The 22595-nt window shown below is 47.8% G+C and overlaps 3 protein-coding genes across 4 annotated transcripts; 2 read left to right on the top strand and 1 right to left on the bottom strand.

The window, feature by feature from the left end:
• The first annotated feature begins 1756 nt into the window (after window positions 1–1756).
• Window positions 1757–10419, top strand: VPS11 (VPS11 core subunit of CORVET and HOPS complexes). Its single transcript, XM_054176130.1, has 16 exons — window positions 1757–1943; window positions 2314–2458; window positions 2645–2780; window positions 3492–3655; window positions 3759–4006; window positions 4376–4577; window positions 4815–4966; window positions 5600–5786; window positions 6179–6322; window positions 6745–6933; window positions 7242–7403; window positions 7847–7986; window positions 8306–8508; window positions 9071–9242; window positions 9345–9567; window positions 10153–10419. Exons 1-16 carry the CDS (start codon window positions 1786–1788, stop codon window positions 10315–10317), a joined length of 2790 nt encoding a protein of 929 aa, XP_054032105.1. The 5' UTR covers window positions 1757–1785; the 3' UTR covers window positions 10318–10419.
• A 147-nt stretch (window positions 10420–10566) lies between these two features.
• Window positions 10567–20147, top strand: HMBS (hydroxymethylbilane synthase). Of its 2 annotated transcripts, XM_054176125.1 has the most exons (14): window positions 10567–10627; window positions 10772–10825; window positions 12594–12666; window positions 13336–13385; window positions 13485–13540; window positions 14482–14559; window positions 14874–14951; window positions 16104–16179; window positions 16830–16943; window positions 17443–17481; window positions 18593–18712; window positions 18928–18981; window positions 19518–19604; window positions 19797–20147. In XM_054176125.1, the coding sequence occupies exons 1-14, from the start codon at window positions 10604–10606 to the stop codon at window positions 19968–19970; spliced, it is 1077 nt and encodes a 358-aa protein (XP_054032100.1). In that variant the 5' UTR covers window positions 10567–10603; the 3' UTR covers window positions 19971–20147. The 2 variants fall into 2 exon arrangements, with proteins under 2 accessions (XP_054032100.1, XP_054032101.1); XM_054176126.1 differs by lacking the exon at window positions 10772–10825 and having other exon boundaries at window positions 10573–10627.
• Window positions 20148–21009: 862 nt separating this feature from the next.
• Window positions 21010–21811, bottom strand: LOC128898866 (histone H2A). The gene has a single exon (XM_054176127.1). The coding sequence runs from the start codon at window positions 21572–21574 to the stop codon at window positions 21146–21148; it is 429 nt and encodes a 142-aa protein (XP_054032102.1). The 5' UTR covers window positions 21575–21811; the 3' UTR covers window positions 21010–21145.
• Window positions 21812–22595: the final 784 nt, after the last annotated feature.

The raw sequence follows: 22595 nt of genomic DNA, 5'->3' as shown, positions 1-22595 counted from the left end.
TCTTAACATACTCTGCACTTTTCTCCATGGAAGTTTAAAAGCATCGCTTTGCTAGTTGGTTCAAATGAGGCTTCACAGCTGGCTGAAGCGGCTGTGAAGAGGGTGATGCGAACCTTGCCAGCTTTTTTGGAGAAACGAGAGGCTGGTCTCTGGGTATGCACTGTCAGGAGTGCACTGCAGTTGCTGGGGGCTTTTCCCAAAGGGAGGGGGGTGGGTTGGTCTCAAGTATGTTTCAGTTTCCAGAATGAGATGGGAGCATCTTTCCTTTGCCCTCTGTGACTTTTTTTTGTGTGGGTAAGAACAGGGAAGCTCAACATGAAGTCATGTTGTGTACGTGTTGGTATCAAATCATCTCATTCTGACCTTTTGTTCTTTATTTTTACTTGGGATGGGGGAGGGTGTCTGCTCCAAGGATTTAAAAATGCTTCACGTGCTTAGGCTTGTGGGTTTTTTTTTTCTTACTTTCTTTTCGGAAATGACTGTTAGGGCATAAACCTGAACAGTCTGATGTCCTGCCGTGGTTTCTGTTACAGAGTTGCCGTGCCCAGTCTCCTGAGCTGCCATGACGGTGGTTCTTGTTCTGGTGCTGGGCTGTGTGATTCTGATGGAGCTGTAATTCTGCTGTTGCGTTCTGAGAATTAAATGAATTTCCTTCCCAGGAGCTCCAGCAGTATGGCTGCCATAGTAAAAGCTGGGCAATAGTAGTCCACCCCGGGAGTTCTCCAGTTGCTGCGAACTTCTGGTTCCTCTTTTGTGAGTCGCAGTTTCTTTGTGTTAAACCAGCTCTCTGGACCAAAGAGCACGCTGCATCTAGTCTTCAAAATGAGGCTTTGGCAGATTATTCTGTAGGTTTTGCTCAGTTCACTGTTGTGTTACTGAAAGGTCCCTACGTGGAAGCATTGTTAAATTCTGCTGTAGACAACATAGGGAAAGGTAAGGAGGGGTGGGGGGAGGGATGGGTTTATTAAGATACAGCCTTGCTGTATTTAAACCAGTAATTATAAGGAAGGGGTGTCAGGAGAAGAAAATAGTCACTATTCCCTTTATTGAAAGAAACTGGAACTTTTATTTCAAGAAAAACTATTTGCAATTCAGGTGGGATATTATAATCCACTGGACTCCAGAGGTTGTTATTATTACTATTAACCAGCAAACGACATGAACTAGTCCTTGAAAATGTTTGGGGAGGGAGGGGGAAATTGGCTTTCTGTTAAATTGGTAATTGGCCAACTCTCCAGTGGAGCTTGGGTTGATGGGGGTGAGAATGTATTTTCTCTGGCTGTGTGTGCAGCACAGCCCTGACTTGTGAAGAGCTTCATGAGTTCAGTGTCGAAAAGATGATGGGTAAAATCCTGACTTTGTTGATTAAACTCAATAAAAGCTCCCTGGAATTCCAGTTTGGTCTCGTTTTTTCTTTTAGCTGCACTGAGCAAATCGTGTGATGGCCTCTTTAGGAAGAACCCTGGCACAGCTTCACCCATGACCTTGCCTTTCTTTTGATACGTAGGTTTTCAGCTTTTACGCTTCCCCGTCTTCCCCCGTTCCTGTTGCGGGGAGGGGGGCGCTTGGGCTTGCTGCCACCTGGGTGGGCATACCGCGCAGGCGCACGGTCGCCGTGGCTGTCTCGATCCGGGGCCCTACAGCGCAGCGTCGGAGCCGTCTCCCCAGACCTGCGGACGGAGCCGAAGCGGCAGCCTCGCGGACGCCGCCCGAGGTTGTGCCCCGCGCGCGGCGCACGCTGCCTCGTGACCCGCTCACGTGAGGGGCGCTCGGCCCCTCCCCAACATGGCGGCGTACCTGCAGTGGCGCCGCTTCGTCTTTTTTGACAGAGAGACGGTGAAGGAGCCGCCAGGTCCCGATGGGGCTGGTGGGAAGTGCTTCGCGCTGCCCGCGGGCATCACGGTCTGCGACTCGGGCCGTGGAAGCCTCGTGTTCGGGGATATCCTGCGCGGCGGCGATGCCGGACGCTTTGGCCTGTGAGGGGCTCGGTGGAACCGGGGGCCGCGGCGTGGCCGGGCCGCAGGCGACTCTCCTGTGCTAGCGGTTGCGGGCTCGGCTTCTGCCGGGCCTGCGGGGCGGGGGTAACTCCAGCCTTGGGAATGCGGCAGCTTCCTGCCCTTGGCTGTCTTTTGCCGGTGTTTTGCTGCTTCTTGGGTGGCTCCGCGGAAGTGTTTTTCTTGTAGCCTTACCAGAGAGCGGTGAGGAACAGGTATTAAGGTTATTGGTTCTGGTATGATTGGAGGTGTGGGCTTGTCGTGGGGTTTTTGTTGCTTTTTTTCTTTCCTTTGTGTACCTTAACTGCGATTTACATATGGAAGGTCAGATTTGGTTTTTGCCTCGCTCCCTTCAACTGAGTAGTTTCCAAGCTTACAAGCTAAGGGTAACGCATCTGTACCAGCTGAAGCAGCACAACATCCTGGTTTCTGTTGGCGAGGATGAAGAAGGTATTAACCCTTTGGTAAGTTAAATGACTAAAAGAGAAAAATGTCCTTGCATTGTGGGTCTTTCTTAAAAGACTACTGCAGATATCTTGGTTGATCTCTCTTACCTTACATAGCCTGCTCCTTCTGGTCGCTTGTATTTGATGCCAGGTCTTGGCCTCCCAATACTTCACATTTTGCTTACGCCAGACCATTGTTTGTAGGTTAAAGTTTGGAACCTGGAGAAACGAGATGGTGGCAATCCTCTCTGTACACGAATTTTTCCAGCAATACCAGGGAACAAGCCCACAGTTGTATCTTGCCTGACTGTCCATGAAAATCTTAATTTCATGGCTATTGGTAAGTAAAACTGAACTGTCAAAGCTTAAGAAGAATATTAGGGGGCTTACTCAGATTTAATGGAAGTTAATAGATAGCATAAAAACCAGCCTAGAATTTCCTGAGAGTTTTTTCTTCTCACACAGATTTTATGTTTTTCTCACAGAGAGATAATGTCTTGTTGTAGAGATGAGAGGATAAATGCATAAATTCAGTCTGAGTCTTTACATATTATGTATGTGTATTGTGGCCTTCTGCCTCGGAATAATTTGCAGGACTGGGGTTGTGGGCAAGCTGTGAAAACCACACCTTTTAGTCGCTCTTAGCAAATCTTCACCTAGTCTTTTAACAAGGTGTAGTAGATTTCAAATAAGTAAGGGAATTAAAACCATAGTTACAGTTGGTGGATGAGAAAGCTGCTTGTAAGACAAAATGCAGACTCAAAAATAGCCTGCAAGCGAAGTTTGTGTGTGGAAAGGAAGGTGAATCTGGGTTGCTGAACAGTGGCGTTCTGTGTGCAGGTGGGTGACAGCTCTGATCTGTAACAGGAGGAATCGGGATATTGGGATGAGGGTTTGACATATAATTCCCTGACTCAAGAGCTGCAGCAGTGCTGTGACTTAATGCCTTGCTGGCCAGCAAGGTGTCGCTTACTGGAGCCAGCCTAACTGACGTGGGATAGTGTTTCTGGTGTGTCATGTAAGCAACGGTTTGGTTTGTGCCATTTGTCAGGTTTTGCAGATGGCAGTGTTGTGCTCACGAAGGGAGACATCACTCGAGACCGGCACAGTAAGACCCAGATCCTACACGAAGGCAGTTACCCAGTCACTGGCCTTGCCTTTCGACAGTCTGGCAAAACAACACATTTATTTGTGGTGACCACAGAGAACATCCAGGTGGGAAATTACTGGAAAAAAATATGAGACTCTGACTTGAAGATGATACTGACTTCAGAGTCTAGTTTGGAGTGATCCCCAAAACCTTGCATTTCCTCTGTAGTCTTATATGCTTTCAGTGAAAGACTATCCTCACCTGGAGCTGGACACTCATGGCTGTGGACTGCGCTGTTCGTCTCTTAGTGACCCCTCCCAGGATCTCCAGTTCATCGTGGCAGGAAATGAATGTGTGTACCTTTATCAACCAGATGAACGTGGGCCCTGCTTTGCCTTCGAGGGACAGAAGCTGATTGTTCACTGGTATCGAGGGTACCTCATCATTGTCTCGAAGGACCGAAAGACTTCTCCGAAGTAGGGGTCCTTGGAACAGATGAGTTCTTTGCACTCTTGCAGCTTCCTCCTTTCCCTCATTCCCTTCTTCCCTGTGAAGCTTCACTTAGGAGCTAATTGTAACTTGGTTAGAGGTTGTTAAGATTCACCTGGACTCACATATCAATTAACTTCTGTTGGGACAGTGGTGCTGAAAGTGTGAATTTTTCCATCTAACACGTAGTTGTAGTTTGTGTATAAATGTGTGGTGTTGCGCCTCTGGGTTTACTGAATTTAATCGCCCAGGGGAGCCCCATTTGTCTTGCGCTCTGGACAAGGCCTAGTTTGCATAGGTATCAAGAATTCAAATTGCGCTCTCCTGGTTTTCTGAAACCTTCTTCTGCTTTTCAGGTCAGAGTTTGCTGGGAATGAGGCGCAGAATTCGGACAAGCAAGTCCTGAATATCTATGACTTGTGCAACAAATTCATTGCATACAGCTCAGTTTTTGATGATATTGTGGATGTCTTAGCAGAGTGGGGTTCTCTGTATGTACTGACCAGAGATGGGAAGATTCATGTGCTGCAGGAGAAGGATACGCAAACCAAACTCGAGGCACGTAAACCTGTTTTGTTGCTAGTTTCTGCCTTACGCCTGCAAGATTGAAAAGTTGAACTGTCTGGGTGAGTTACAGAGCAAGTGACCTCTTGGCATAACCAGCATTAGAAGGCGTTATCTAAAAGCATGGGTATGTGTACACCACAAAAAGAAGAAACAACTTATTTTCCAGCTGTGTTTGAACTTTTGTGAGGCCATATTTCCTTCACATTGCTCTTATTGTGCATTTAACAGATGCTGTTCAGAAAGAACTTATTTGAAATGGCCATTAACCTGGCTAAGAGTCACCACTTGGACAGCGATGGCCTGTCGGAGATCTTCCGGCAGTACGGCGATCACTTGTACGCCAAGGGGAATCACGATGGAGCCATCCAGCAGTACATCCGGTACGGAGCCGTGACAGCGCAGCATAGACAGCAGCTAGGCAGGCCTTGATTTCTGTTTTAGCTCAGGAATAAAACCAAACCTACATACATAAAGCATGCCAGGAGTGAAAGTTCTACCAGTAGAAGACAATACATCAACAAAATTAAGTCTCAGAAAAAGTTGCTTGAAAATTGCACTGCACACCTTAGAATAAAGCTCTCGTCGATCGTACTGGAACATGAATAGCAAGGGGATGCTGGGATGGAGTGGGGCCTGATGCTGTTGTTATAAACAAGGGACCACGCTAAGCAAGGTGAATGACATAATTTGACTGCGTGTGGTAGTCTCCTTGCATAATGCTCAAACAGCTTAATGTCGGTTTTAAAAGATCTCATTTTTTAAAAAACTTGAAGCAGCCTGTTTTGAGGCTCACTGGAAGTGTCGTGTTGGGTCCCTTTAAATGCCACAAAGCAGTTGTCTTCACGTGGAACTGAAACCGTGGGGTCCTGATGTCTAGTAAGAGTCGGCATTAAGCTTCAGGATAACTGGCTAAATTGCTCTGTGCGGGCATGAGTGTTCAAAGCTGTCTTGGAGTTGTGACTGCAGTGAAGGAAAAATTCTGACTTCTTGCAATGTGACTTTTTCCCTCCCAGGACTATAGGGAAGCTGGAACCTTCTTATGTTATTCGGAAATTCCTGGATGCTCAGCGCATCCACAACCTTACTGCTTACCTTCAGACTCTCCACCTGCAGTCACTGGCCAATGCTGACCATACTACGCTTCTGCTGAATTGCTATACCAAACTCAAAGACAGCTCCAAACTGGAGGAGTTCATTAAGGTATTGAGGGGAAGCTGAAATCATGCAAAGTTGTGTCATAAGAATAATTAAAAAGGGGTAGCGGTGACGTTGTCTGTTGCTGCTGTTGAGAGAGAGTGAAATGGATTTCTCCCTCAGTGACCCTGTCTTTGCTTCTTTGTTTCTAAGCTCTTGGTTAGATTCTCATTTTGGCTGGTTTGCCATCTGAGTCTGGAGCATGCTGGCTTTTGCCAGCGTGACTGGCAAACTGATGGGAGATGCTTAGACCACTTCCTTCCTGCATGTGCAATCTGTCCTTTGCTTGAGAGGTACCAAGGTGTCCCTCCTGTGGCTTTCTTCCTCTTACATAAATGATTGCTGTTTGTAGACTCTGGGAAGGTTGCTGAGCGACTGTTTTTCTGCTGTTCTTGTAGACGAGTGAGAGTGAGGTCCGCTTTGATGTGGAAACGGCAATCAAGGTGCTTCGTCAAGCAGGCTACTACTCCCACGCTGTGTACCTGGCAGAGAAGCACGCCCATCACGAGTGGTACCTCAAAATCCAGCTAGAGGACATCAAGGTGAGGAGGCGTTACTTCCTCTTGTTCTTACTGGGGAGTACGTGATTTCTCTAGCCGCCTCTTTAGTGAGAGTGACCCGTGCCGTGTGGCTTAGCGTGCTGACACGATTGCTGAGAACCGCAGGTTATGTTTCTGCTGCTGCTTTTGTGTTGGCTTTCTGCCTTTGGCTCGTGTAGTAGACTAGGGATGGAAATCATTTGGTTTTATATATGTAGCTTTTCACACTGCCCTTTTAGAGGAGGGAGGGTTGTTAGTGAGAGATTGATCTAAATCACACTCTTTTCCCTGGGCCACAGCTGGTCTTCCTCCCTGAGGAGCAAATGATGTTCGTGGCGTACTTGCAGCATGTCTTCAGTGCTTTCTGTCCTAACCTTGGAGAGCAGAAGTCAATGTCATGATTATTTTGCTGGTTGGCTCCACAGAACTACCAAGAGGCTTTGCACTACATTGGAAAACTGCCTTTCGATCAGGCAGAGAGCAACATGAAGCGGTATGGTAAAATCCTGATGAACCATGTCCCTAAAGAGACCACAGAGCTGCTGAAGATCCTTTGCACTGATTACCAGCCTTCGGGAGACAATGAAGGTCCTGGGCTGCTGGAAGGAAAAAAGGTAAGGCTCATGTAGACTGAGAATTGTTGCTCTCAAGTAGTAACTTCGCTGCAAGTGAGTTCTGCTGTGCACCTGGTGCTGCAGGCCTAATGTTTGTAATGAAAAGCTCTGTCCTGGTGTACTTGGCAGTCCCAGCAATAAGAGACCGCTTAAAGCTACTGCTTGGAACTGATTCCTGCTGTAATCGGCATCCTGTACTGGGTTGGATCCATCCTGTCACAGATTCTGGGAATGAGCACTCTGCATAGCAGGGGAGAAGCCCTGGTCTGGTTGAAACTGATCTGGATGCTTGACCTTTTCTTTTACAGGCTAATTCAGAAGAGTTCATTCCAGTCTTTGCAAACAACTCCCGAGAACTGAAGGCTTTTCTGGAGCACATGACTGAGGTGCAGGCTGACTCTCCACAGGGTGTCTATGACACTTTGCTGGAACTTCGGCTCCAGAACTGGGCACATGAACGAGATGAACAGGTTAGAGCTCCCCCAGCTTTGTGTGTTGAGGGAGAAAATTTGGACTCTCTGAATCCTGTTTGCATACCTGCCAGTCCCTGATGTTTCCAGATGGCCTTTGCTAATGTGAGGCGGTACATATGCTGTACTGGACAAACAACACGTAAATGGAAAAGCAGCCCGCTAGGAGGGAGAATACTCCTTTCAATGAGGCTGGGCTTGTTTTCTACCAGTCTCATTTAAGGACAGATTGCAGACAAAAAAAGCTCTGTGAGCAGATGTCTCAACCACAGAAGTACTATTTGCTTGCCTACAGCTCTGAGCATGCTGGCTGTTTGGGCAAAAGAAATCATGTCCTGTCTTCTTGAAAGCAGTAGAGGGCAAACAGCAAAACTGTCCTCCTCTTTGAAAGACCAGAAAATTGTTGTCAGGAAGTAGTGCAAAATACTTTCTCTGTGTTGCAGATCAAGGAGAAGCTGCACAGTGAAGCCCTGACCCTTCTAAAGAGTGGAAGGTTCAAAACAGTCTTTGACAAGGCCTTGGTTTTATGTCAGATGCACAATTTCAAGGATGGTGTGCTTTACCTTTATGAGCAGGGCAAACTGTGAGTGTTACTTTTTGTCTGTAGAGTCCTGAACCTTCCCCCTCACTGCAGGGATTTCTGAACTATAAATGTCCTTGCCTTACAATCATAGAATCATAAAATGGTCTGGGCCAGAAGGGACCTCCAAAGGTCATCTAGTCTGACCCCCTCTGCAGTCAGCGGGGACATCGTCAACTAGACTAGGTTGCCCACCTCACCTCTGGGGAAGAGGCCTCAACCACCTCGCCGGGCAAACTGTTCCAGTGTTCCACCACCCTCATAACAAAGAACTTTTTCCTAATGTCCAATCTGAATCTAAAAGAGCCTTTTTTTCCCATAGTTTCCAACAGATCATGCACTATCACATGCAGAACGAGCAGTACAAGAAAGTAATTGAGGTGTGTGAGTTGTATGGAGACCAGGAGGCTTGTCTGTGGGAACAGGCTCTCGGCTACTTTGCACGGAAGGAGGAGGACTGCAAGGAGTATATTGCTGCAGTACTGAAGCACATTGAGAACAAGAATCTCATGCCTCCACTGCTTGGTAATAATGACATGTGGCACCCAACACCCAGCCCTCGACCCCTCCCCCCCCAAAAAAACTCCAAACAAAAAATCAGTTTATAGCACTGTCTCTGTAGATTAGAAATTTGAAAGAAGTGTCAATGAAGTTCGAGTCCACCATTTGAAGTAATAACCTGCTCTATAGGGAAAAGCTATGGCAGTCACAGCTCCCAAATTAGAGGGAAAAAAAGATCTGCAGTGTAAGTCATGGAGATGTCTGTATGCGAGTTCTGTTCTGATGTGGGGAGCTGAAGGGCTTGCTGAAAATCCTGCTGTGCCATGGTGGAGAAGTTAAAATAGAATCTAGTCCCCTAGATCCTTGCTTTGCCTCTTTTGGTCTGAACTACGCACACATGCTCCCAGCCCCTGTTTCTGGCAGAGATCAAACTGAAATTGAGTCTTTGAAAGAGTTCTCTGGTTCCATAAGAATGTGGATTGCCTTTGCCCATAAGTGGTCTTTCACAGGAAATTAGTCTGACCAGGTAGGTTTAGGTAGCTGCAGGGTTTTTTTTGCTTGTGTTTAACATCTCACTTGCTCTCAGTTGTGCAGACACTGGCTCATAACTCCACAGCCACTCTGTCTGTGATTAAGGATTATCTTGTCAACAAGCTGCAGAAGCAGAGCCGCCAGGTAGAGCAGGATGAGCAGAGAATTCAAAAATACCGAGAAGAAACTACAAGGATCCGCCAGGAGATCGAAGAACTAAAAGCAAGGTGTGGAACTGTGTTCTGCCTCATCTTATGCTGGATAGAACTGTTACTTTCCTTTTTTAAGGAAAAATACATTTTGTCTTTCTTGCCCTTCTGCCTCCTCAGTCCCAAGATCTTTCAGAAGACCAAGTGTAGCATTTGCACCAGTGCCCTGGAGCTGCCTTCAGTCCACTTCCTGTGCGGTCACTCCTTCCACCAACATTGTTTTGAAAGCTACTCAGAGAGCGATTCAGAATGTCCAACATGCATGCCTGAAAATCGCAAAGTGATGGACATGATCCGAGCCCAGGAGCAGAAGAGGGATCTGCATGACCAGTTTCAGCATCAGGTAGGGTAACATCTGTCTTACTGTATTGAAATAAATAGGGTTCAGATTAATTTACAGATCCCCAGATGCTGGTAGACAAGGGCAAATAAGGGGGAAGGCATTTTGTAAAGGAGGTTGACTGCAAATAATGAAGCATTAGGCCCTAGAGTGATGACAGTATGCCTAGGGCATAGAGTCCTTGATGCCCTCCAAAGATGAAAGAGGTACTACTCTCACAGGACCCTGAAATGGTTCAAGACCTGTCGATCAGTGTGACAGCTGCTCAGCAAGTTGCACAGAACAAATTAAGGAGAAGGAGGGGAAAAAATAGTTGGATGAATCAGAAATGGGACAGGATGGTGTGGTTGGACTTCACCAGAAGTGTTGGTTCTGTATTGCTTTTCCCAAGGATGAAATGCTGGAGCTGAGAATGGGCCAGTAGCTAGAACATGTTAACAGACGTGGAAGCTTAGAGTAGCTGAAGCAGTCGCTTTCTGCTTAAGATAATTGCACATCACCTCTTCAGTGCTGGAGGTGAAATGAAAGGGGGCTGGAGTTACAAGGTGCAGGAGGCTTTTGCTGATGCTGCTGTTTTGTGTCCGGCAGCTCAAGTGTGCAAATGATGGCTTCTCCGTGGTCGCAGACTACTTCGGTCGAGGTGTCTTCAATAAGATCACCCTCATCACGGACTTGCCCCCGGGAAAGGGGGCTACCACAATCGAGGCCGGCTTGCAGCGAGAGCTGCTTCTCCATGCCAAACGCAGCACCTGACCCTGGGTCGTGTTGCCGCACCCCCTTCCGGCTGTATGAGCTTCCCCGCTGTGTGCTCGCACAGCCCTTCACCTACCCCTCGCACCCCAATAAAGCCGACTCGCTGAGCAGCGTGCTGAGTGCCGGGCCGCGGGGGCGCGGAGGGGGCGGGCCGCGGGGGCGCGGAGGGGGCGGGCCGTGTCAGCACCGGCAGCACCGCGACCGTTCCCGGCTAGCGCGGGCGTGCCGGACGTGACGCCTAGGGGGCGGGGTTGGTGCGGGCTGCGCTGAGGGGCGAAGCGGCGGTATGGCCGAGCCGGACGTGACTGCCGTAAGTCGGGGCTGCCGGGGTAAGGGGACGGGCGCTGGGTCGCGCTGGCTGCGACCAGGGTTGCCGGGTGTGGGGCGACGGCCAGGCGACAGCTGAAGGGGCCGGCGGGGTAGGGGGTGGGCCCTGACCCGGTTGTTGCCGCAGGGTGAGAACGGCGTGGGTAGAAGAGTGGTCCGCGTGGGCACCCGTCGGAGCCAGGTAGGCAGCGGCGGGACTAGAGCGTGGGGCGGGCGCCCGTCCTCGGCCCTCGCGGCCCGCAGAGGCGAAGGTTTCGTCCCTCCGTGTCCTGGCGCTTCCTTCCGCCGAGGAGCGACTCGGTGTTCCCGAGGGGACGCGGCCTGGCGCTGCAGCTGACGATAGGCGACAGACAAGGGACTTGTTCCCCCGTGGGAGAGCCCCGCGGGACGGAGCGTTCATGCGTCTCTGATCCCTTTGCTGAGGCTCCTCGGATGTATTGTGAAAACACGTTCCTAGGAGCCCAGAGGACCGCCTGCTCTACAGAGCGCTGCCGTTGTGCAGTGCACGGGAGGTGTAGGTGCGAGTCCCCTTCCGGGATAACCGTGATCTTCTTGTGGACTTTCTGACTCGCAAGGCTTACGCAGCCCGTCTAAGGAGCCGGGAAACAAACACATTCAACCCCCCCTCAACAACCGATGACTTCACCCCCTACAAAGTACAGGGAAAGGGCATGTCTAGAGATATGGCGGGTATCTCTTGCCGGCTGGTTGCAGCGGGGAGGATCAGTCTTGCAAAGGGAGATAAACGTCCTTCAGGCTTTTGCTCTGAGATAATCTTGTTCATTACGTTCTAGGAAGAACTCTGTACTTTCAGGCGTTCAGTGTAGACATCAGGGCAAGGAACATAGCTGTGTGTGCAGTACTACTTTTTTCCTAACCTCAGGCTCTTGTGGCCCTTGCAAAGGGAAGAGGCTACTTATACTCTAAGCATAGAAAAACTGCGGTCCTTGAACGGTGTTAATTGCCGCAGGCTACACAGCTCATCAGTGGAAAAAAAAAAAGAAGTTTGCTTGTGGTTGCTTGAGTCTGCTGCTTGCATGTGTGGAATCATCATCTGCTAGGGTAATTCTGGGCTTCTTTCACTTGCTCATGCTGTTCTTATGCAAGGGAATGTTCTTCCTGCAATTCAGTGTTTTAAGATACGTTGTTTGCTGTGCCTGTTTGTTTTTTATTTTATGTCCTTAGAACCTCTAAGTAGAGTCCTGGTTTTACAGAGGATAAGTGACTCATACTTGCCAGTATACACAGATTTTTCCAGCGGGCACACTGAAATCCTACTGGCTTCCCCCAAAGCTTGCAGTATTGGTAAAATCACACTCTTAGAAAAAGCAGTGGGTACCCATCATGCAACGTGATTTGTTCTTTCATCCCTGAGCAGCAGGAGGATGGCTTTTCTTACCTTTCTGCCTGCTTGCCAAGGAGTGGGCATCCTTCAGCAGTCGCATTCTGCAGAGGTAAAACCAAGTGGCTCAAACTTTAGGTAGGTAAATGCTGTCTATGAAAATGGGTCCCAAGGTGGCATAGAGAAATGGATTTTCCGACAAGTGGACAGCTGATGACCTTCTTGCTCCAGCTGGAATTAGAGTATGTAAATCCTTATGTGTAGGGTTCTGCTCTTGTTTTGCTCTTTCTAACTTAGATAAATTATTTTCTTTGCCTTGTGAGTGCTTGGATCACAATGGCACTGGACATGGGGAGATGTTATGCTGCTACTTAGTTGAAAAAATAAGTTCTTCAGTGAAATGCTGTAGTCATGATGGGAGTTCACATGGTTTAAGAAGTTTGTACATATGAGCAATATTATTTGGAGTGACTTATTTCTAATACTTTCAGTTTGGAGAAAGTAGCAGTCACACATGCCTTGTGCTCGAAGAATAGCAAAATCCTCTCCAGCTACTGTATGGATGGTGTGTGCTTCATTTAGGGCTTTGCTTTCTGCTTTGTTGCAGCTGGCCCGAATTCAGACTGACAGTGTAGTTGAGATGCTCTGTGAGCTATACCCTGACCTCCGCTTTGAGATTGGTAAGTTTTTTTGGAGCTGCCCTAGGCTAGATGGCAGCAGGAGACAGCTCCTTATCTTTTTGTGCAAGAGGTGTGTGGAGTGCCGTTAAAGGGAGGAGGATTCAACCCTGCTTATCTAAAAGTGCTGTCTGAATTCGGTTAGGTTGTGTGGCTGAGCAGCTGCTGCTGGTTGCTTCCAAGGGAGAAAGGTGGATTTCATAACATCCTAATGATCAAAGCTCTGCAGGTCGTGTTATGTTGCGTCATTGGAGAACCTGGTGTTGCGCTGGCTGCACCTCAGTGTGCATTAGAGACGTTTTCGTGTCTGGGGCTTGAGGCATTCGAGCAGAATAATGGGAGCCCAGCCTTCCACTGAAGAGAACTGCCAAGTACCTGATTGCTGGTACTCTGGAGAAAGACGCTGGCAATTTCTGTTGGGTCAGTTCTTCCCAAAACGTGCCCACTCTCACCTCGCTCTGTTTTTAAGAACAGTGAAGGACATCTTAATTCAGCTTGTCTCAAGCATAGTGCCTTTCTAGCAGTGAGCTGCTCTCAGGCTTATCTTGAGTCCTTGTTCGTGCAGTAGCATCTGACACTGCACCGCTCACTACCCATTACAGAGAGATCTCAGTCTAGGCCTAGGTGCTCTCATGGAGCTTCACATTTTACCTGTGCTCTCTCCCTGGGCAGTTGCCATGTCAACAACCGGAGACAAGATCTTGGACACAGCCCTTTCCAAGGTAAAGGACCTCTCTTTCCTCTACAGAAGAAGTGATTGTATTTGATGATGTATTTGCAGATGTTTCTTTTGTGATTTGTGCTCCTCCGTTTATGTGTAGATCGGGGAGAAGAGCCTCTTCACCAAAGAGCTGGAAAACGCACTTGAAAGAAATGAGTAAGAGCTCATTGTTTCCTCTTCTTCCTCTGGCATTTGGGGTGCTGGTTGGACTTCTTTGGCTTGCTGCATATGCGATCTGTTTTCCTTCTGCTCTGGTACCTTCCTGGATAAGAAATGAATTCTTTGATAAGTCGTTGTCTTTTGCTTTTTTCCTTACTTCTCTCTGTCCTGGGCTCAGACTGCATATTTTGAAGTGGGTTTCTGTCACTGAATCTGACCCAGTTAGGCTGTTTTCACCCGCTGTGATTTGCGTGTTACGTGCACATCAGAGAGGTTGTACTGTGAGCTCATTCCTGCTTACAAGCCCGCTCTTTTAAAAATACTTTGGTTGGTGATGTTAACGTATATTGCCTACCATGTTTAGTGTTATGTTAGTGTTTATTAACATAATTCTATGCTAATTACACAGTTAAAGTAGGTTTAGATCCAAAGACACTCTTCTGCATCTCCAACATGTAGGAACTTGATACTGACTTTGTGAGTAAAGTCAGTGGGAAAGTGATGGAGATTCAAGCATTTACAACAGCGTTCGTCTGCCTTGTATCAAGGCAGACAGATTTTACTTCAGCTATGTATTATTTGCAATTTGAAATGTACCAGACACCAACTTGGTTGCATATTGGTTCCGTGGGTCAGTCGGTGTGAACGTCTCCAGCACCTTCCTCTCATTTGACCTGATCATTGTAATGTGTCTTGCATCGTTGCTGGGAGGAAGGCATTGTCTTAATTCTACAGGTGGGAAAAGAGAGACAGAGAAAAGCGAAGTGACTGTTCTGGAGTAATGCTGTGAATCTACAGAATCCTGAAATCCCTTCCTCTTTTCCAAATGAATTTTGTGGGTGCATTTACATTTTTCTGTAGGTGAGCTGCAGGCCTCTTTTATAGGTACTGTGGGAGCTTGGCTCTCTGTTCAGTGATTATCGTCCTCTCATTTTTAGAGTTGACCTTGTGGTTCATTCCTTGAAAGACCTACCAACTTCTCTTCCTCTTGGCTTTACCATCGGTGCCGTCTGCAAGTAAGTGTGGACGTGAGGCTCGGTTCTCCAAGGGACTTGTGTTTTAGTGTTGATAGCAGCAGCAAAGTAAAGGCAGCTTTTAGATCCTTTTAGGTGTTCAAAATTTGACCGTCTTCTGAGTAATCTCTGAAGCAGCGGAAGCACTGGAGCTGTTCTAGTGTTCTGTAGCTAGGAGGTTTGCTGGAATCCTTGCTTTTGCAAGGATATTGGGGTATTTTGAAGCCAGAGGTGGTCCCTATGGTGACCTGTAGAAGAGCTGTTAAACGTAGTAACTGTTAAACAATCAACCGTTCCACACTTGCATTATTTTGCAGAAGGGAAAACCCACTCGATGCTGTTGTTTTTCATCCCAAAAACTGCGGGAAAACACTGAGCCTGCTTCCTGAGAAGAGGTGAGTGGGGAAAGGAAGAGGAAGACAGACAAGTATGAAAATGTAAGGGAGGAACTGATTGATAATTCCCAGCGGCAAGTCAATATGCTCCTTGCTTTACCCTGCAGTAGTTTTACACTGCCTTCCATTACCTTTCCATAGATGTCACACTGAACCCACTTGCTGAAAAGAGCGGTGCTGTCTCATGGGAGTACTGCAGACCCACTGAGGTTCGAGCTCCCAAGCCACCCTTGAGTTGCTGTGTTTTCTCAAGTTTCTTATCATAGTCTATGGAGTGAGTTCCTGCTCCTTTGCATTGTGCTTAGCGATGCAGAGTGTCCACTATTTTACTTGTGTGGGCCTGAACCGTGCTCTTTTTCTCACCCCACTGGTTCAAATTTCTTTGTTGACCTTTGGGCATCACTTTCTTATGGTTCTGCTGGGAACATGAGTGATTCCTCCATTTGGAATTACCTCTCGTTCTGTAGAAGTTATGGGAGTATTCTGTCAGAGACAGCTGAGTGAAAGTTCTCGGATTAAGGTAAAAAAACCAAACCAGCTGTCAGAGAAACGTAGAGTGATGCGTCTGCACATGTGGGTAGCTGGAAAATCACATTCGGTTTAGATTCCAGGGTACCAAGAAAAGCGAGTGTCATGCATTTCTAGGGGGGAAATGCTTATTGGCCAGACTGGCAATTTTCTGTGGTTTCTAGTTACCCTCCTGTTTCCAAAGGTTCTCTTCCAACTGTTTTGCTATCATTGATGAAGTCTCTCCATTTTAGTACCTTGAGTTGTCTGATTATGTCTGGTTCAGTTTGGGACAGCTGATTTGTCTCTCTCTCACACACACACACAAGTGTTACAGTCTTAAATACCTCTGTCCTTGATGGTGGCTAGGGGATGCCCTCTGGAAGCACCTTCTGTAAATTGTTTCCTCAGGACTGACTCGTCTAGATCTAGCTTCAGCCAGGCTTTATGCTAAACCTCACAGCATGGTGTTTTTGCTAAGAAGATACAAATCATTGGCAAGTTCTTGGATCTTCATTTCAGTTTAAAAAAAAAAAAAGAAAGAAAAGAAAGTAAAGAGGTCATCATTTCTTCCCTTGAAAGGTCTGACATCTCTGGAGGCAAGAGCTAGAGTCTCTATTTCACTGGTTTTCTTTTTCCCCACAGTGTGATTGGAACCAGCTCACTTCGGAGAGCAGCCCAGCTCAAAATGAAGTTCCCTCAGTTAGAATTCAGGGATATTGTATCCTTTCCTGGCAAAAGGTGGGAGCTGCAAACAGGAGAATATAACTTAATGTGAAATCTAGATTCCAGACTGATTTATACCATGACTTGCAAGAACAAACCGCTTGCTTACAGGCTACCCTGCACTGCCTTGTTCTGAGGGCTGTATAGCACACCGTAGCCTAGTATGACCTCTGCTTTCTCACGAGGCTGTAAAGAAGGAACCAGCTTTAATCTACCTGAGATTCAGGATGCAAATTAATGTTATGTTAAGGAATGTTTGAAAAACTGTCGATGCCTGCTGTGTGTTGGCCACAGTGACGGCCAAATGCCGGCTGGTTCCTGATACTCGATGTGTGATGTGGGCCCTTAGGCTGCTGAAAGTGATCATTACTTCAGCCCTAGTAATCTAGCTCTTTGCCATGCAAAAAGAGTTGGTGTCAGGTGTTGATAATATTCTGAACTGTGTATCTTTTGGGAGTCAGAGCTTCCGTAATGCTTGGCAGAATCTTGTTCAAACAGCTGTCTGCATTGGACACTCTCAGGGTGGTACTCTGCTTCTTCTTTGGAGGCTGTTGGATTCTGTACATTTTGTAAATGCTCAGGCATATCTCAGGTGGTTGTAGGACTTTCTCTGCTGTTTCTATGCTTGCCTAAACACTGCTACAGAGAGGGAATTTAAATACCCGCTTAAAGAAGCTAGATGAGAAGGAAGACTTCAGTGCCATTATCCTGGCTGCTGCTGGCCTGAAGAGAATGGGCTGGGAGAATCGCATCGGACAGGTGAGGAGCAGCAAAGGAGATAACTTAATTCTGTGCTATGAACTGCTTGCCTTTCTGACCTTGTGGTTGGCCTGGCGGTCTACTGAATCCCTTGCTAGGTTAGATTGTGATTTGATGCTCTTCGTGGAGAATTTGGGTTTTTTTAATTCTGGTTCATCGGTGGTTTTTGTTTTCTTCATACAGAAATGTACGTTGTTGATTTTTCCTTGGTGCAGCAGTTTGTTATCTGATCATCTTCCAGCGCTTTACAATGCTTGAGTTTAGCACTGGTGCTAGAAATGGCTAATTAGCTGATGAATGAAGCCTTACACTCGGGGTGAAAGGAAGTGCATTATCTCACTTTGGGGGGGAGGGAGGGGGAGGAAATACCAAGACATGAAGAGAGAGGTAATATTTCTTTGGTCAGGCATGAAATCAATAGGTGTTCAGATGTGAGCATACAATTTGGCTCTTGCTTCCTATATACTGAACAGTTAACTCTGACTTTACTTTTTTCCAGCTTCTAAGCCCTGAAGATTGTCTGTATGCTGTTGGACAGGTACATTACAACGTTAAGCTGCGCTGTGTGTTGAAAGCCAGCAGTGGTGTGATGCGTCAGGGGTGGTAATTGTGCCAAATATTTCTCATGCGTTGGTTGCCAAAGAACTGCTGCGTTGATCTCTTTTGCTGGCTGTTACACCGTTTTAGGCAAAGCTTGTGGGAAGAATGGTTGTCAGCTCTGTTACTCACTGTGGTAAGGACTGCTTTCCATAAGCAACAGAAAACCAGTAAATGGTAAAAGGTAACTTGTGGCACAGCTACACTGGGAAGATGCAGCAGCTATGGGGTGGGCTGTGTCAGGGTCAGCATTGTGCTGTGCTGTACTGTGCTAATTGTGCAGAGGCACCAACAGGATCTGCCTTGTGATGCTGCTTCCTTCTCCCTTATGCACAGTGTCCTAACTCCCATAAAGTGAAGCTGAAATACCTGCCTTGGAGCACTTTCTTACTGCTCTTGTTCCTAGGCAGGTAGACTGTTACAGCCCATGCTGGCTGTGTGGCTTTTACACAGTGTTGCACAGTATCAAATCTGCTAAAGTCGAGCTGGCTATGCATTAGTGATTGCCAGTGATGACTGCAGATTGTCTGAAAGAGTGATTTTTTTGATTGTGCAGTTGTCAGGAGCCCCACAGGGGTGTGTGTGTATTTAGCTGGGTTGGTTGTTTTTTCCCTTCGTAGTCTTGTCTCCACTTCAGGAAAGAATTATTTTGTCACTGTTACTCCTTCACCACTTGATCTTTGTTTTGAGAAAAGCTTGGAAAGCTTGGATTTTATCCAGCCTTCTCACCACTAAGGGACATTGGTGTAGGTGTTTCTATATATGTAGTCATAACTCAAATAAGTTCTAGAATGGTTTGAGTTGAGAACACTTGGCTGAAGCAAGTTCTGACCTGCCCTTTACAGCAGTAGCTATGGGATATCTCTGCAAGCAGTGGATTGTTTTGAAATTGATTTCTGTAAGCATCTAAGCATTGCTGCTACTTTAGTGAAATGCAGTCAAACCTCTGAGTTCTGTTTCATGACAATGCTGAGTGCAGACAGCACACATCGATGAATAAAGCTAAAGAATTACAATGGTTATTATGTTGTGTTTATTTTTGTCTCTTATAGGGTGCCTTGGCAGTGGAAGTTCGTGCCAAAGATCAAGAGATACTGAATATGGTATCTGCCCTGCATGACGCAGACACTGTGTTATGCTGCATTGCTGAGAGAGCCTTTATGAAACGTTTGGTAGGTGTTGTAGCCTTGCCTGCAGCGGTAAATACTGCTCTGCCTGTTGACGTGTCACCATCGTATGGGAAATCCTTAAACTGCAAAGTAGAGATTACTTCTGAATTGAGAACGGCCCAAAGAGCAATAGGTGGGGTTGTGTGCAGCTGAAACTTTACAGAGGCCTCTGCTTTGATGTGTTGAGTCAGAGCCTCTCTGTCAACTTTCTCTTTTAGGAAGGTGGCTGTAGTGTCCCCGTTGCTGTCAACACTGTGCTGAAAGATGGCCAGGTGAGGAGTACTTTTGTTTATCTGGGATTCTTTCTGAAAACCTATTCCAGCACAAGTGCTCCTTGAACTGTTTCTGAAAGTAACTCCAGCAGGCAGCTTTATAGCCAATAAGGGCAGATAGGCTTCTGACTTGAGCCTTCCAGGTTTGTGTGCAAGTCAGGAGTTTTAGGAATGGGTCTGGCTACTGAAACTAGAAAAATGCCCCAAGTACCAGATGCACCCTCCCCTCCACACCACCCCTTCTCCCCCAGCCCTTTAGAGGTAGCCTTGCCCTGAGGTCTGAAACTCTTGCTTCTGACCCCTGAAAACTGGTGGTTTTGCACAACAGATTGCAGTTAAGGAGATGGGAAGCTGGGAAAAGGCCCAGCTTTTCCATGAGAAATTGCATCTTCCCTAACAGCCACTCCTCCTGCTGATTCTGCTGTGCTACAAAAGCCTTCCCCACCAGACTTAGCTTCCTGTGTTTTGTGTTTGTTTCTTAAACGGGTAGTTGGCAGTCTGTTGAGGTATTAACCCCTTCTGTTTGTCTTTCCAAGCTGTATTTGACAGGAGCAGTGTACAGCTTGGATGGATCTGATAGCCTGAAGGAAACTATGCAGACCAGTGTTAATTATTCCCAACAGGTATGTGAACCATGGTGCCTTCAAAATCCAGACCCAAAACTGAAAAAAAATAAACACCACACCATACCTTTTGAAATCTCTTACTTTGGGTCTGGTTCCTTGGAAACTCTTAAGAGTGCATTATTTCCCTTTTCAGATGTGGCTGAAACTATTCCTTGCCTACTTCTTATCTTGAGGTGTTCTTAATTGCAGAATGAAGATGGACCAAATGATGATGTGCAGCACGTTGGCATCACAGCCAAGAATGTTCCTGGTCAGGCCCAAGAAGCAGCAGAGAACCTTGGTGTTGAACTAGCTAGTTTACTTCTGAGCAAGGGAGCTAAGCACATCCTCAGTGTGGCAAGGCAGCTCAATGATGCCCGATAGAGCTGTTGTGCAGTCAGCACCATTGCTACAACTCTAGCCAGTTGTTGCAGCTACACTATCATCCTTCTTTGGAGGAAGGGATTTAAATGTTCACACCAGCCTTACCTGATGTTTGGGCATAAAAACTTGAAATGGTGAGTAGCTTATGCTGCTAAGGGTTTTCATTCACCTGAGTTTCTCTAAATGGCAAAGTGTCTCTGAAGATTTTTCAACGATTTTTGTAGCTAGGGACTTAAACTAAAAAAACCCAAACAAACCCAAGCCTGGAAGTGTTCTATTCCATTTAGGAACAGGGCACTTCTTACTGATTATCAGAGGCTTATCTGTGATGCTACTGAAGTGCTGTACTCTGTTGCCAGTGGTCATTAACATTACTTGGCCCTGTTTGTTCATCAGAACATTGAGGAGAAAGACTGCTACTAGGTTTGTAAAGCTGAGTTTCTTATAGCAAAGTAGCAGAGACCACGTTCACCATGGGTCTCAGCTAAGGTGAGGAATGAAGTTTGCAATTTCTGGATGCAGAATTGTCAAGTGGTCTATAGTAAATTAGGAAGTGGACAGCCGATCTAGTTTCCCTTGTATGCTTATCTGCAAAGATAATCTGAGAGTCATTCATCTACATTAACCAGCTGAGGGGAAGCTGAAAAGGCAATCCCTGTAACCATTAGTCCCTTTTACTATGGCTCTTTGAACTCGCTACTGGATCACCGTCCTCACATCAGGGCTCACGTGTTGCAGTGCCTTGTAGAAACACTTAAAAGGCATCTTCCTGGGGTCCCATTTTACAAATGAAACATTGTTTATTCTCTATGCAATGCCCACTGAATGCGTGTAACAGGTGATAAATACAGTTAAATTTCGAGCACCTCAGTGTAGCAGTCTTTACGGAGCAACTCTTCTGCTCAGTTTCGCAGACGGGACCCAAGCTGGCTGATTTTTCGCCTTCGCCGCAGCTGGCAACTAGCCCGCGGCAGACGCTAGCGCGCCGCCCTGCGCCCAAACGGGCAGCTTGCCGCCAGCTCCGCCTGGCCGGGCCCAGCACCGCCTCCAGGCACGACAGAGCCGCGCACCCTCCCCCCCATCACCCCCCGCGGATGGCAGCTCTCTCGGTGAGCAAGGTGGGTGGCCCTGAAAAGGGCCTTTGTGTGGCGCCGGGGGGCGGCCGGCCGGCCGGCTTAGTACTCCTGCGACTGCTGTCCGCTGCCTTTCTTGCCGGCCTTGGCGGAGCCCACGCCGCCGCCGGTCTTCTTCGGCAGCAGCACGGCCTGGATATTGGGTAGCACGCCGCCCTGCGCGATGGTGACGCCGCCCAGCAGCTTGTTGAGCTCCTCGTCGTTGCGCACTGCCAGCTGCAAGTGGCGGGGGATGATGCGCGTCTTCTTGTTGTCGCGCGCCGCGTTGCCCGCCAGCTCCAGGATCTCGGCTGTCAGGTACTCCAGCACGGCCGCCAGGTAGACGGGCGCGCCGGCCCCCACCCGCTCCGCGTAGTGCCCGCGCCGCAGCAGCCGGTGAACGCGCCCGACCGGGAACTGCAGCCCAGCGCGGGACGAGCGAGACTTGGCCTTAGCTCGGGCCTTACCGCCGCTCTTGCCCCGGCCAGACATGGCGCCTCGCTCCGATATGCACGACGCCGCCCGTCGCTCGGTGCTCTGTAGCGAAGTGAGGCGGGAGGCCCTGTACCCAGCCTTCTTATAGCCTTCCGTTAAGTAGGGTTCAGTTTATTGGACAGCGCCACTGCGCTTCCCTATTGGTGCGTCCTCCGGAAGAAACGTTTTGCTGACTGGTCGCCTGTGCGATACCGCCGCGCTTGCCGCTCGTCTATTGGCGACGGAGACCGGCCAATAAGAGGGTAAGGCGCCAAATTCGTACTGCTGAGGCCGTTGGCGCTCGCCTCCGACGCAGCGGGGTGGGCACAGAGCTACCGCAGCTCGGACCGCCTCCGCTGGATCCCGTAGTGAGATTTGCCTGGTGGCGGGCGCCCCTGCGTGTGCAGAGTGGGGAGGAGTTAAGGTGGAGTGACAATGTGTGTGATCGCAAGTGACTGATCCAGACTAAAAAGCTAGTAGGGTAACAAGCTTTGGAGCCAAGTGTCCAGTACGAGCTATGGGAGAGATTGGGGTGGGCTGGTTGCTTACTGGAGGTAGGGCTAATCCAGTTTACTGGAGAAAACAGAGTGGGTGTTGTGAGGTTTGGCTGCTAGGTGGTCATATATTTGGATCGGGTAACGTATTTCTCACCCTCTCCAAGTAATAAACCTCAACTGAAAGTAGAGTACTGTTGTGTACCTCGAGTGTTCAGATGCCCTGGTGTGAGGAAGTCCAGCAGCTAGTTATTGGAGAGTATTTAAGATCTCTTACTGACCAGATTTGTGAAGTTTACATGCATGCACCCATCTACGGTTATATGAATATACTCTATTACAAAACTGCCAACCTGATCAGCTGGAGAGGAGGAAGATTGGCTGCTTATGGTGTTCATGTTGGAATGCTGTGTTTTTTGGTGTTGAGAAGCACTGATGGACATGTGCACAGAACATAACTGGAAGTGGGTAGATTCAGATTGGATGGTAGGAAGAAATTCTTTACCATAAGGGTGGTGAGACATGGGAAACCGGGCAGGTGGTAG

This window comes from Dryobates pubescens, chromosome 34, assembly GCF_014839835.1.
Source record: "Dryobates pubescens isolate bDryPub1 chromosome 34, bDryPub1.pri, whole genome shotgun sequence".
Lineage (NCBI taxonomy): Eukaryota > Metazoa > Chordata > Aves > Piciformes > Picidae > Dryobates > Dryobates pubescens.
The sequence above is the reverse complement of the archived record's forward strand: the minus strand, read 5'-3'. Positions and strand labels throughout refer to the sequence as shown.